Here is a 14,667-nt window from a genome sequence, read left to right on the forward strand (position 1 = left end):
ATAAAATGTCAGGCTCTTCAGCCGCAATCCATTACTAAGTCTTATCTCACTTGCCTCTGGCCCACTGGAGATAATAGTACTACGGAATACAGGGAGGAAGGAGTGGGCTTTTCAATATTGACTTTGAATCTCGTGGAGTCATCATTTCACACACGGGCTAAAACTGCCTTGTGCCATCTTCCACCAGCTGATATTTGCTGCTCTTCCAAAATTGGAAGAACCACTGAAATTTAAAAGTCCCCAAAAAATGTTGGTGGGAGACTTTAATGTCCACTAATTCTGTCCTGCCAGCACAGATTAAACTGAATGCTGAAGGACATAGCTTCCAGGATGTGTCTCCATGTGTTGAATGAACCAACACCTGAAATAAACCTTGACCATGTGCATAGCAGTTGCAGGTATAACTACGTGTGGCTGTGTTGGTGCAGGTAGATGGAGGCATAGCTGCAGGTACAACTAGGTGTTGATGCAGGTATATGGCTACATAGTGCCAGGTATAGCTAGGTGTTGGTGCAGGTATATGGCTGCATAGATGCAGGTATAACTCGGTGGTGGTGCAAGCAGACACGAAGTGCTGGGGTAACTCAGCGGGTCAGGCAGCATCTCTGAAGAAAAAGAGGAGACGTTTTGGGTTGGGACCCTATATGTCTGTGTTGGTGCAGGTATATGGCTGCATAGATGCAGGTATAACTAGTTATGACTGCATTGGTGTGGAGTGATTATTATGTTGTCCTAGTGGGAACAAAATTCAATGTTCTCTCCCGGGCATCCTCTAGCATGTTACGGTGAATCACCATTTGGTAGATATGATCGACTCAGTGGATTGAACAGGACCATTTCTGCTGATGGGCACCAAGTTGTTGTGGTCCATTGCGATGTGTAACGCCCAGATCCAGTATATCTCTCGCCATTCCCTCGCATTCAAGCGGGATACTAATTGACATTTAATAAAGTGTAGCGGAGCTAGCCAGGAGTGGTGGCAGCTGTAACATGCCAAACACCAGCATGCAATACGGAGTGACGTGATCTCCCAACCACTCACTGCTCTGCTATTAAAGCAAAGCAAACCTATTTATCTCTCGGTGGTACTAATTCATCTTGCCTTGTTATGAGTGTTTCACATTCAAACCGTTTAGTGTTGGTGTCACCATATTTTACCCAGTTTTGATCCTGTTTGCGGCTGCCTTCTGTCTTATTTCATACTCCGTCCCTGTCACTCTGTTTACCATTGTCCATTTTACTGCATTGCACCACTATCTGACTTTCCAAGCCCCCCACCTCCCCCAAACCCTCACCTCTCTGGCTACAGCTCTAGTTACTCGGTTTGACCAGTTTAAATCTAGTGAAGTCCACTCCAAGGAACAGAGTCCTCTTCTCAAAATAGACACAAAATGCTGGAGTAACTCATCGTGACAGGCAGCATCTCTGGAGAGAAGGAACGGGTGACATTTCGGGTCGAGACTTTTCTCAATACTGGTGCCAATGCCCCGCGATTTAAAACCTTTTTGATTTTCACCTCTCTTTGAGCGACACTTTCAACTGTTCTGTTTGACCCTGTGCAAGTTTGTAGGTGACTTAAGTTATAATCCAGAACCTTCTCACATGTGCAGAATTACTCTCATTGTTAACTTATGTCAATGGTTCCAAACAACAAGATGGCTATCACGTTACCTTTCAGTCCTGCTTTCTGAATGGTCTAATTCCCTGTGCACTCCACATGCAGGCAGACAATACCGTTCACTTAATAGGCAAGGTGGCCATTCATATCTGAAGCAGTCACATCCTTCTATGACTGAGCCAATCTAGGCAGTTAGCAGTGCCTACACTGTGGGCCTTGCTCAACAAATAACTCCCCTGCTTGTATACCAGATCATCTGCAGCTCAACTACGCCAAACCAAGGTCCTCGTGCTGCACAAGAAACCGCAGATGCTGTCATCTGGAGCGTGAAACAAACCACCGGACAACCCCCCCCCCCCCCCCCCCCCCCCCCCCCCCCCACGACTGAGACAGTGTCTCGACCCAAAATGCCCACCATATCATAAATGATAGGAGATTTAAGCCATTCGGCCCATCAAGTCTACTCAGCCATTCAATCATGGCTGATCTATCTCTTCCTCCTAACTCCATTCTCCTGCCTTCTCCCCATAACCTCTGACACCCGTACTAATCAAAAATATATCTATCTCTACCTTAAATATATCCGCTGACTTGCCCTCCACAGCCTTCTGTGGCATCTCTGTCTCAACAGATATTACCTGGCCTACTGAGTTCCTTCAAGTTTTGTTTTTTTTACTGTTTGATTTCATGCTGCAGTAGCTCACTGTAGAGTTAGTTGATGAGGTTCTCAATCATTCCCACCAGTGCACACATGTCAAGAATGTTTAAATGTTAAATGCGCCGACGACAGAACAATTAAATGTTTATTTGCAGCAGTTAATCAGCACTGCCAGCCCCTTACCTGTCAAAAACACCAGGATGTCTCCCTCTGACTCATTCATGTGTATGTCCAAAGTGACACTAACAACCTCGGAGAGAGGAACAAGAAACGAAAGGCAGGAAGGGCACCGGACGGCAGTCGGTCGGATGGCACGAGAGTTTTATATATTAATAGATAGAAGATAGATAGGTAGATAGATAGATAGATACCTTACTGTAGAAACCGTTAAAATAAATCAACTGACAACTATGTTCCAATGAATTACCTTCACATTTATTCTATTAATTAAAATAAATAATATGCTGGTCAGGGAAATACAAACTAAAATATCAATAACCAAAAATATGGTGTTTTACTGGTGTTTCTCACACAGATGTTGAAACAACACCACTCAATAAATCAATCTTTTATAGTACCTTTAAGTATTAATTACTATGTGGGTCACCACACTCACTCACACAAGCCGGCAACATGAAAAACGAAACAAGAATAACCCCACGTTGCAGGCCTGGTCGAAGCTGGAGAGCGTTGCGGCCAAATACAGTTGAAGCCGACAAGTGCACAGTGCAGAAGCTCACAAGATGGCGGGCGAAAGGCACGTTGCTGGTGATGACGGCTGACGGGCGAATGGCGAGCTGCTGGCGAGTTGGCTGACCAGAGAGGACCCCATGTGGCAGAAATCTTCCTTCTACCTCGTTGTCTCCAGGGCTCAGCTAACCGCTGCTCTCACTCTCCCCGTACTCACAAAGTCCAAACGGCAACAGTCTTTAATCCACACCTCCGAGCTGAAGGGGTAGCAGCTAGGCTACGGCTAACTACGCTAATGACGGAAGGCAGCGGCAGAGAAAAAGTCTTTGAGCTCAGCATGCCGCTGCAGCTCACAGTCCAATAACCACGTTCTCTGTAAAAGTCATTATCTTACCTCACCGCGAGGAAAGATATTTAAACTGTTTACAGACCGAGTAGGACAGTCAAAACTTGTTTTTCTCAGTCTCTGTTCTTCGTATTTCTCTCTGCTCCGCCCGGGACTTCTTCTGTGTCTCTTCTGTTCACCGATTAACCCCAATCCCCAGCTCCTGCCCCCAAACCAATCACCACACAGGAAAAATGATCTAACTCATTAACAACAAATCAAATGCATTTAAATCCATCCACATAGGTTGTATGCTGTTTACCACACATGTTCACCAAGTACACTGCAGAAAACTATTTAAAGGGGCAGTAGTGCATATCAATGTGAACCAGCTAATGACATCAAAACACATAGTCACAGCAAAACTTATATAAATCTCTTAATAAGAAAAACTAATGAAATAGTCATGGATATGAAGTTACACAGGGCTACACATTGAACTCTGCAAGCAGAAAGTTGCTGATCTATGAAACATCAAAGCTCCACACTATGGTTGCAGAGCAATGTATGTACTGAAGGTCCTAAGGGTATTGGAGGATGTGGCTTAAAGGAGACGCGTTGGATGAGGTTGATAATTTTTGCTGAATGGCAGCGAATTGTGGACGCAGCCCAGAACATTACACAAACCAACCTCCCTTCTATTTATATCTCACGTTGCCTCGGCAAGGCCAGCAACATAATCACGGAAGAGTCACAACCTGGCCACTCCCTCTTCTCCCATCAGGCAAAAGGTATGGAAGTGTGAAAACGCACATCTCCAGATTCAGGGACAGATTCTTCCCAGCTGTTATCAGGCAACTGAATCTTCCTACCACAACCAGAGATCAGTGCTGAACTGCTATCCACCTCATTGGTGACCCTCAGACTTTCCTTGATGGACTTTGCTGGCTTTACCTTGCACTAAACGTTATTCCCTTATGTACCTATACACGGTAAATGGCTCGATTGTAATCATGTCTTGTCTTTCGGCTGACTGGATAGCACGCAACAAAACATTTTCACTGTAACCCGATGCACGTGACAATAAACTAAACTGAACTGGCCAAGCTGGATCAAGAGGGCATTTTGTAGCTTCCTCAAGCTTGTGTTCTTGAAGCCAAAAGACACTGCAGCTTGCCAACAACGACTAGGGCATCTGTAACTGAGCTCTGTGTTCCACAGGATGGTACGGTGGAGATGCAAATAATAGATGCAAAATGCTGAACACAGCTCCTTGGTAGCGTAGGGTGAAGCAGGAAGGTGGAGCACAACAGATGTTATCTTCTTAATGCAAAGGAGAATTGGACTAAATATAACTCGTTGAGCAGTGTAAATGGTGGCAGGATTGACAATGGAGATTGGAGAATAGATTGGGAATCGATGTAAAAGGAAATCCCAGAGCTGGAATAATGATCCAGAAATGAATCCAACCACACATCAGCTGGTGGCGCTTATGAATATTCCCAAGTGGAATTTTATAATTAAACTGTCCCTCTTGTGAGCCAGAAAGCTCCATGAAATGTACATCCACATTCTCAAATACTGCCAATAAACTGCAGAATCTTCCAGCTTTAAAAACAGAAGCCACAAGTTGGAATGTAGTCGAAATAACTAAACTGAGAGGTGTAACATTCTCACCCAGAGGGTGGTGGGTGTATGGAATGTGCTGTCAGAGGAGGTAGTTGAGTCAGGTCAGGGCTCTCACTTAACTTTTTTCCCATGTTGCCAGCTGGGCAACCTCGGCAGCTTTTTAAGTTGCCAAGTTACAGTTTAGGTGGTCATTTAAGACGGCAATGTGCTTGGACGAAGTGCGTAGTTACCAGTCGGAATTATGGTCAATGATAGAGAGGGGGCCCACTCAGAATTAAATGCTAGGTGCTTGCCAAGCCGGGCAAAATGGCATGGCTTTTAGGTTGCCCGGAGGGACTGTAGGTTGCCATTGGCACCCGGGCAACCACTAATTTCGAGCCCTGCAGGTACCTATAATAACATTTAAAAAACATTGGACAGATACATAGATTGGAAAGGTTTAGAGAGGTATGGGCCAAACACGGCAGGTGGGACAAGCAGAGATGGGACATTTTGATCCTTTGGGCCGAAGGGTCTGTTCTGTACGGCATTATGTCCTAGGAAATAAAATCTGCCATTTTAATCTGGTTTACATGCAAGGTCAGAACATTGAAAATGTACTTGACAACAAACTAATCTGAACTGGCCCGGCAAGCCATCAGTTGCATCAAACCGCCACAAAAACAACGAGAAAAAGATCCAGCAAACATCTCAGCTCATCCTTGGGCAACTTTGGTTGGGGAACGAGAAGTTGCTGAGGGGTGATTAATGCTGGGTTTGCTACATCATCCCCACTACCTCAAAGACAAGTCTGGCGCTATTCTCCTCAGACAATGGACGAGTTGCTATTAGAGTTTGAATTTGTTGAGAGTTTCAGTGGGGGGTCGGTAACGAAGGTGATTTGCAAACTAACAAGAGAAAGAACTAAAGTAGGTATGTTACAAAACCTACCTGAATCGTCATTAGGAATCTGCCCTGAGCCATGTCGGCGATTTTGGCGCTGTTTGGAGGGGGCGGGTATTAAACGCGATTTTTTCTCGGCATTTGAGGGCACTAATCCAGCGCTATGTCAACGTTCTAAACCAGCGCGTTCCACATGAACCCACTAGAAAGCCGATTTAAATGGGCATTTATTTACAGCAATTGAACACTAAATTCCTTCCATTTGGCCTATAAATTAATGTAAATTAGATATAAAAGTCATGTTATATTGTGAATTATTTGTGAATAATCTTTGGACACTTAGGCTATTTAAAAATGTTAATCTTTCCTTAAGAAATGGGCGTTTGACTATCCAAGATCACAGGTTTTTTGTAATGTCCATTGAAAATCAATAGGGAACAAGATGCTAATTTCCGAGTATGAAAATGGTCATAACGTTTTTAATACTTGAGATATGAAAGTTAATTTGGTGTCAAATTAAACTTATTGTTATGCTTTATCTGATGGGATAAATTGCAGACTTGATTTTTTAAATATCAAAATTTTGTAACATTGCTAACTAAAGACTTTTAACCTGGGTGAGAATTAATATTAGGCTGGACCTCTTATTAGCTGAGGATGTGCTCCTAGTTGCACCAATTCTACCTGATGTGACGTTACAGAATAATGAGAGGCATAGATAGAGTGGATGTGGAAAGGATGTTTCCACTGGTGGGAGAGTCTAGGACCAGAGGTTGTAGCCTCAGAATTAAAGGGTGCTCTTTTAGAAAGAAGGTGAGGAGGAACTTCTTTAGTCGGGGTGTAGTGAATCCGTGGAACTCATTGCCACAGAAGGCTGTGGAGGCCAAGTCAGTGGACATTTTTAAGGCAGAGATAGACAAATTCATGATTTGAACCGGTGTCGTGGGTTATGGGGAGAAGGCAGGAAAATTGGATTTTGAGGCGGAGATCAGCCATGATTGAATGGCGGAGTGGACTCGATGGGCTGAATGGCCTAATTCTACTCCTATAACTTGTGAACTTGTGATAACAAACCAATGGCAGTCAACTCAAGCCAACCACACACATCCTAAATGATCATCTCTGGATCATCTAGTCTGTCCCATGGAAATGACAGTTTGTGCACTAAAATCCTGTGTTGTGCAAGATAGCCCCATCTTGTTTCAAAGAACGTATCCTTCCATGTTCTGCGGCAAAATTATGAAGTTAAAAAGAAACTAATTTGTGCACGAGTAAAGTCATTCTGTTTAAGAGAAAAATGATTCTGTCTCCAAGAGAAAAGTAAGCGAGAGACAAACCTATGCTGTTGGTTTCAGAAAAATTCACCTTTCCCCACCCACAACACATACTTTTAACAACACGAGTAGAGGCGAAGCTCATGCCGTGGTCTGTAGGTTGTTTTGAAACCACATTAATGCGGAAAAACAAAATACTGTAGATACTTGTCTGAGATAAAACACAAATTTGTGACCACACTGTAGTCAGTCAGCATCTGGGAGGAGAGAAGCGGTCAACATTTCAGATTCCATGAGCTTTCATCTAACCTGAGGGGAGATGAAGAAATCTTAAGATACTGAGAAGGCAAAAGTTGATATGTGATCAGAAGAGATTAAAGGGTAAAAGAGCAATGTGAGATGGATGTGGGCCCCATATCTGAGGGAGGATGTGATTGATCCCAGGGATGTCTGGATCAACGTATGATGAGCGTTTGATGGTCCTCGCTGGAGTTTAGAAGAATGAGGGGGAACCTCATTGAAACATACCAAATAGTGAAAGGTCAGCATGAGTGGATGTGGAGGGAATGCTTCCACTAGCGTGAGAATCTAGGACCAGAGGGCATAGCCTCAGAATAAAAGGACATACCTTTAAAAAGGAGATGAGGACGAATTTCTTTAATCAGACAGTGGTGAATCTGCGGAATTCATTGCCACAGACGGCTGTGGTGGCAAGTCATTGTGTAATACAGAGATGAACAGATTAGGGGAGAATGGGATTGAGAGGGAAAGATAGATCAGCCAGGATTGAATGGCGGCGTAGACTCAATGGGCCGAATGTCCTAATTCTGCTCATGTGACTTGCAAACATGGGCGAATAGAAGAAGCAAGTCTGGAGGAGGTAAAATAGAGGAAGAATACATTTATCAGAAGATACCAAAGAAAAATTAGTTTGCTGGGAATGTGAAATGGAAAAGCCGGATTTATTGATTACCTGAAAGTGTTGAGATCAAGATCTAGTCTGGATCATTGTATGAATGAAGATATGAAAGATATTCTTTGTGATCCTGTTGAACATTGTTGCAGCATTGCAGGAGGTTAAATGTCGAGGTCAGAATGGAATTGAAACGAAAGTGAGAGAGGAAGGGAGGTTTGTGGTCAGCTTTGTGGTCGACTGAAGATCTGCACAGTAGTAATTTACAAATCTGCCCTGCAGAGGAAACCGCATTGTGGGCAATTTTTTGTGTGTGTGGGGGGGGGGGGGGGCAGGGGGAGGGGAGATTGTGGGCAACAGTAACAATGGGGGGGGGGGGGGGGGGGGGGAATATAGATTCATAATTTTTCTACCTGGAGCATTTATTGAGATTTGGCAGGGAGAAGGGAAAAAGAGAGCTCTGCATCTCTGGTAAGGGGAAAAGAATTAGAGGGGATGTATGGGAGACCATCTTCATCGGGAGAGTGGTGAGTACCTGGAATGCACTGCCTGAGAATAGATGTGTTTAAGAAGGAACTGCAGATGATGGAAAATCGAAGGTACACAAAAATGCTGGAGAAACTCAGCGGGTGCAGCAGCATCTATGGAGTGAAGGAAATAGGCAACGTTTCAAACGTTGCCTATTTCCTTCAGTCTGAAGAAGGGTTTTGGCTCGAAACGTTGCCTATTTCCTTCGCTCCATAGATGCTGCAGCACCCGCTGTGTTTCTCCAGCATTTTTGTGTGCCTGAGAATAGATTACTGATCTCCATACTTTTTCCAAGATCTGCCACAGATATGAGAGGCATATTCCAGAGAGCATAGAATAATGCTATTGCATGCCATTCTTTTCCCATTGATAGTATTGTGATTTTGAGTGCACTTCAAATTATGGTTGGGATTAGGAAGTCTACTTTGTGTAAAGAATTGATACGAGTGCATAAACGTTATAAAGGGCCTGTCCCACTTATGCGATTTTCTTCGGCGACTTGCCGGCACCCGTCATAGTCGCAGCAAGTCTCCCAAAATTTTCAACATGTTGAAAATCCAGCGGTGACCAGAAAAAAGTACGAGTCTTTGGGCGACTACTCACGACTTTACACGCGACCTGCTTGCGACTATGACGGGTGCCGACAAGTCGCCCAAAAAAATCGCATAAGTGGGACAGGCCCTTAACTCAGTGTATCCCTTTGGCTGCTTCTCTTGATATGAGTTAACCCTCAAATAAAACATGGCAGAACTCTTGAGAGTTCCATCAAAACGCAGAGAGTGTGGCTTACATTTGTTTTTTATTGTCCCATCAGGAATACCAGGACTTGGAGCGTGATCCTCCAGCACTGTGTTCAGCAGGTCCAGTAGGAGATGATTGTAAGTTGACAGAAAGATGCAGCGCGGTTCCCACCCGCTGTTAATCCCGGACAAGGCCACAGTATGGGAATGTACTTGATGACACTCTTGTTTATTGCGTCCCGACCCCATTCCTTCTCTCCATAGACGATAGCTAAAATAAAACAATTCCTCCAGTTTGATGACCTGGAAAAGATCATCCACACATTCATCTCCCGCCTAGATTACTGCAACTCCCTTTACACTGGCATCAGCCAATCTTCCCTGTCCCGCCTGCAACTGGTCCAAAATGCCGCAGCGAAACTCCTGACGGGCACCCGAAAAAGGGATCACATCACCCCGATCCTGGCATCTCTCCACTGGCTCCCTGTGCGGTTCCGTATAAACTGCAAGATTCTCCTCCACGTCTACAAAGCCCTCAATGGGCTTGCCCCCACCTACATAAAAAGTCTTCTCACCCACCACTTCACCTCCAGGCCACTCAGATCGGCCGACTTGGGGTTGCTGAATATCCCACTGTCTAGGTATAAGCTCGGGCGACCGTGCCTTTGAACATCATCCCCTTTCCCATCAGAACTGCCCCCTCCATCGACTCTTTTAAGTCAAGACTAAAGACTTATCTATACTCCCAAGCCTTTCCTGACGTCCTCTGAGTTAGGGCAACATGTATATATGTATGTAGTCTATTTTGTTGTGCTATTCTTATAACAAATGTAAAGCACTTTGGCCAACAAGAGTTGTTTTTTAAATGTGCAATATAAATAAATGTGACTTGACTTGACATAGACGCTGCCTCATCCGCTGAGTTACTCCAGCATTTTGTGTCTCCTTAGAAATTTGTAAATGTTGGCTGGTCAGCATTGGTGTTAACATGCTTCAAGCAATTAGGAAAGCAAATGGTGTGTTATTATATTTAATTGTGAGATTTGGAGAGTTAGAGAAAGGAAATCCTGCTGGTATGTAGATCGCATCCTAGAGTATTCTCTGAAGTGTTTTGTCTCCGTACCCGGAAAAGGACATTCGTGCCTCGGGAGTTAGTGCGGCATATTCACTGGCTTTGTTTCTGGGATGAGAGTGTTGTCCCATACAGAACAACCCAGTAGGATTGACTTGTGCACAGTTCCGCTCTGTAACATTACCCTTCAAGTGCAACCAGAGAATATTGTGTTGTATAGAATCTTCAGGGGAGATATGTTCTGTCGGAGTCAAAGCCTTGGTCATTTTGAGAGTGAGTAGAGGACAGGAATGAAGAAAGTAATTGTGAACTTTAAGAAAAAAACAATTGACTGTCTTTCTTCTGCAGATTTTCATTGGCAAGCTACTATCATGGGGCCAGTAAGTATCGTCTCTTTGTACAGAGTCCCTTTCACTGTCATTACCAATGTTATTGCTGACACCTTGTGCCTTGTTTTATTGCAGAGTGACAGCCCTTACCAAGGTGGGGTCTTCTTCCTGAATATACACTTCCCTTCCGATTATCCTTTCAAACCACCCAAGGTAAAAGCCGCGAGATGGGTCATTGGGCAGCGTTTGTGATGTATGTTGCAGATGGAGTAACAGTCTGCCCGCTCTCCTCCACAGGTTTCATTTACCACAAAAATCTATCATCCAAACATTAACAGTAATGGAAGCATTTGCCTCGATATTCTGCGCTCACAGTGGTCTCCAGCTTTAACACTATCGAAAGGTATGGGGAGCATTTAGCTCAGCTTATTGTATCGTGTACTGAGGTGCAGTGAAAAGCTTTTCAGCATCCGGGCGCCCGTTGTTGTTTTGTTTCAGGTCGACTGGTGGATGCAGCTACTGACATGTTTGGTCTCGTCATTCCGGCTGGAAAGATTCTTCACTCCAGTCTGTGTTTGGCTGATCTCGGCAGGATCGGTGCTTGGTGCTGGTTCTAGATTGTTGCCCAGCTCACTTGTTCCAAGATGCTGGCTGGCAGTCCATTCGCACACATCTTGACTGGTTTACATGCCTGTGCCCTCCCTTCATGACCATAGACTAATCTGGTAACGACCACTTAGCTAGAATAGATAGTGCACGAGTAGAGTACACGGACAGAAACATAGGTTAGACCAGAGCTTCTTAAACTCTCCACCCAACTATAGTTACCCAACCAGATGCAACTAAATTTAAAGTAGCTCTTTCTTCCCAATAACCCTTTCTGGCTTAAGCCCTCCCTTCACCACCTCCAGTTTAAATTCCATTTGGAATATTTTGGAGGACCAAGAACCAAGAACCAAGAACTATTTCAGTATCATTCACCCTTGAGTCTTTATCACAAAATTTAATTTACCTTCGACTAAATTTTCTTATGTTTTTTGGTAATTTTCGATATTTGATAGACGCAAAATGCTTGTGTAACTCAGCAGGACAGGCTGCATTTCTGGATTCCTTCTATCCAGAGATACTGCCTGTCCCGCTGAGTTACTCCAGCATTTTGTGTTTATCCGGAATACAATATGCAGTTTACTAACCTGTGTTTCCACCTTGTCCCCACAGTTCTTCTGTCTATCTGTTCACTGCTGTGCGACCCAAATCCTGATGACCCTTTGGTACCAGAGATTGCGCATACCTACAAATCTGACAGGGAAAAGTAAGTATTTAGGAACCCCCTTGGCTTGATCAGTGTGTAGTCTATGTACCGAGCACGTGCCATTTGAGACACAGGAAACTGCAGATGCTGGAATCTTCAGCAAAACACAAAGTCCTGGAGGAACTTGGTGGGTCAGGCAGCGTCTACAGAGGGAATGGACAGACAACGTTTCGACTCCGACCCTATTTCAGACTGAAGAGGGTCCGGACACAAACCGTTGTTTGTCCATTCTCTCACCAATGCTCAGATGCACTTGACTGGGGGAAAGTGAACCGACAGTGCTGCTACAAAGTTGTACCTGAGCTGAAAGCAGCATGGGTGAGGGTATTGTGAGGCCTGACCAGAGTACTCCAGGGTTCTGCCTGTTCATGTTTCGGTTCACGAGATTGATCCCTGGGATGGCGGGACTGTCATATGAGGAAAGATTGAAAAGTCTAGGCTTGTATTCACTGGAGTTTAGAAGGATATGGGGAGATCTTATAGAAACATATAAAATTATATAAGTACTGGACAAGCTAGATGCAGGAAAAATGTTCCCAATGTTAGGCGAGTCCAGAACCAGGGGCCACAGTCTTAGAATAAAGGGGAGGTCATTTAAGACTGAGGTGAGAAAAAAAAAAATTCACCCAGAGAGTTGTGAATTTGTGGAATTCCCTGCCACATAGGGCAGTGGAGGCCAAGTCACTGGATGGATTTAAGAGAGAGTTAGATAGAGCTCTAGGGGCTAGTGGAGTCAAGGGATATGGGGAGAAAGCAGGCATGGGTTATTGATAGGGGACGATCAGCCATGATCACAATGAATAGCGGTGCTGGCTCAAAGGGCCGAATGGCCTCCTCCTGCACCTATTTTCTATGTTTCTATGTGAAGGTCCCAGCTCTGGGGGGAGCGACATGACTGAGAAGAGGTTTTGGGACGTGGCTTCCATGTACAAAAGGTAGTCGGGTTGTGTAGGGAGGAGGTGGTGAAATTCTGGGGCAGGAGGGTTATTCTAATGACGCACAAGTGTTTTGTTATGTACTGACAAAGGAACAATGAAATTCTTGCTTGTAGCAGAATAACAGGTTTGTAGTATACGTAGATAATATATAATTTAAAAAAAACAATGAATTAGTAACCACAATACTGGTGCAAAATTAAACCCAGAGTCCTTACTGCAGCTGTAAGCAGTCCATAGCAGTTCATAATTGGGGTTAGAGACTGGCTTTCTATAAATGTAAATTGTCCCTAATGTGTGTTAAGTTGCGGGGATCGCGGGTCGACGTGGACTCTGTGCTATATCTATAAAGCATCTTGAAGCAGTGGGGAGAGTTTGTGACTTGCAACTAAAGTAATAATTCTCATTCTCTTTCTTTCTAGGTACAACAAACTGGCCAGAGATTGGACAAACAAATATGCAATGTAAAAGTGACAAAACAAGAAACAGAAACTCCTTTACATAATCTGGAATGCAAAAATAAAAGCTGGCTGCAGTTTTATGGATTCACCTGTGCCGTTCCCAATGAATTTTATACTTGGTGAAGGGCGAGGAGTTCTCTCTGGAAGCTGAGGCTCTGGCCTTGGTTTGAGCAGTCAGCCTGCCATATATGGATGTGCATTTTGAAATATACATATTATATAAATAATATATATATTTCTTTTTTATCGCCAGTGTCTGTGACAGCAGTCAGTTGTGCGCTGGTGATCCAGCGTTGTACCGGTCACAGGCGGAAAGGGAGGCAATAGCAACTTTGTAAGTGTTTTGTTTTGGAAATGTGATGCTTGTTTCCCTAATCTATTTATGCTGTCTGCAGTTCATCTTGTAGAGTGAGTGTGCTTTTTTATATATAGATTATATACTTGTGTCTGTATATACACATATAGAACTCAGCCTCCCCCGGTAGCACAGTTTTAGTGAATATTGTGACTCGTGGCATGGTCGACTCGGTTGCTCTGCATCTTCTGAATCTCATTGGAACTGGAGGTTCCTCTGCAGATGCAGCCTGGTGCAAATCTCTCGGCCGGCCAGCCACCCACCCACATACCCAACTTTCTTTGGATTCCGCTGATGCCAACACTTTGGTTCTGTCCCAAGCTGCCACTCGGTTGTGTGTCCTTCCCCATCCTCCTTCTCCAGTGCATGTTTCTTGCCGGCCGCTTCCCCCCCCCCCTTTCTCACTTCACTTGAAAGCCCTTGTGGGGCTGGCCAGAAACGGGAGCCAAAAATGTGACCCGGGATTCTTTTTTTTTTTAAGCTTCTGCCACACCACCCACTAGGGATGGACAGTACACGTTTGGTTGGTTTCTTCGTTATCGCCATCCCATCAACAAAAAGGCATGGCTTCAGATGTAGCAAGGTCCTGCTCCAGACGGTAGAGGTCCTCCATCTGATGGTGGAGGTCCTCCATCTGATGGTAGAGATTCTCCATCTGATGGTGGAAGTCCTTCATCTGATGGTAGAGAATCTCCATCTGATGGTGGAAGTCCTTCATCTGATGGTGGAGATTCTCCATCTGATGGTGGAAGTCCTTCATCTGATGGTGGTCTTCCATTTTCCATTGGCTGGTGGAAGTCCTCCATCGGATGGTGGAGGTCCTCCTCCAGATGGTAGAGGTCCTCCATCTGATGGTAGAGGTCCTCCATCTGATGGTAGAGGTCCTCCATCTGATGGTAGAGGTCCTCCATCTGATGGTGGAAGTCCTCCATCTGATGGTGGAGGT

At 44.5% G+C, this 14,667-nt stretch overlaps 2 protein-coding genes across 23 annotated transcripts in view; one reads left to right on the forward strand and one right to left on the reverse strand.

Annotated features, from left to right (window-relative positions):
- LOC129713392 (ubiquitin-conjugating enzyme E2 D4-like) overlaps window positions 1-14,667 on the forward strand; it is a 29,599-nt gene that overhangs the window by 13,873 nt on the left and 1,059 nt on the right. For 2 of the 22 annotated variants that reach the window (XR_008726219.1, XR_008726215.1), the window contains exons 2-8: window positions 9,332-9,395; window positions 10,678-10,709; window positions 10,794-10,871; window positions 10,956-11,061; window positions 11,877-11,970; window positions 13,328-14,346; window positions 14,452-14,623. Coding sequence is in view for 2 of the 22 variants with exons in the window: in XM_055662418.1 (XP_055518393.1) it covers window positions 9,332-9,395; window positions 10,678-10,709; window positions 10,794-10,871; window positions 10,956-11,061; window positions 11,877-11,970; window positions 13,328-13,373 (420 nt within the window). In the remaining 20 variants the exon portion in view is untranslated. Of the gene's footprint in view, window positions 1-9,331; window positions 9,396-10,677; window positions 10,710-10,793; window positions 10,872-10,955; window positions 11,062-11,876; window positions 11,971-13,327; window positions 14,389-14,451; window positions 14,645-14,667 lie in introns of those variants that run through there. The other 20 variants (XR_008726221.1, XR_008726220.1, XR_008726223.1 and 17 more) reach the window with 17 other exon arrangements.
- Window positions 14,155-14,664, reverse strand: LOC129713396 (tropomyosin-1, isoforms 33/34-like). Its single transcript, XM_055662424.1, has 2 exons — window positions 14,490-14,664; window positions 14,155-14,450 (listed from the first exon to the last, which is right to left on the reverse strand). Exons 1-2 carry the CDS (start codon window positions 14,651-14,653, stop codon window positions 14,291-14,293), a joined length of 324 nt encoding a protein of 107 aa, XP_055518399.1. The 5' UTR covers window positions 14,654-14,664; the 3' UTR covers window positions 14,155-14,290.

The sequence above is a fragment of the Leucoraja erinacea genome, chromosome 35 (assembly GCF_028641065.1).
Source record: "Leucoraja erinacea ecotype New England chromosome 35, Leri_hhj_1, whole genome shotgun sequence".
Classification (NCBI taxonomy): domain Eukaryota; kingdom Metazoa; phylum Chordata; class Chondrichthyes; order Rajiformes; family Rajidae; genus Leucoraja; species Leucoraja erinaceus.

Coding starts and splice junctions, on each gene's coding strand:
- LOC129713396 (XM_055662424.1), bottom strand. CDS start 14,653: ATGGAGGACTTCCACCATCAGATGGAGGACCTCTACCATCAGATGGAG. Junction 14,451..14,489: donor CCAATGGAAAATGGAAGACC/ACCATCAGATGA, acceptor AGATGGAGAATC/TCCACCATCAGATGAAGGAC.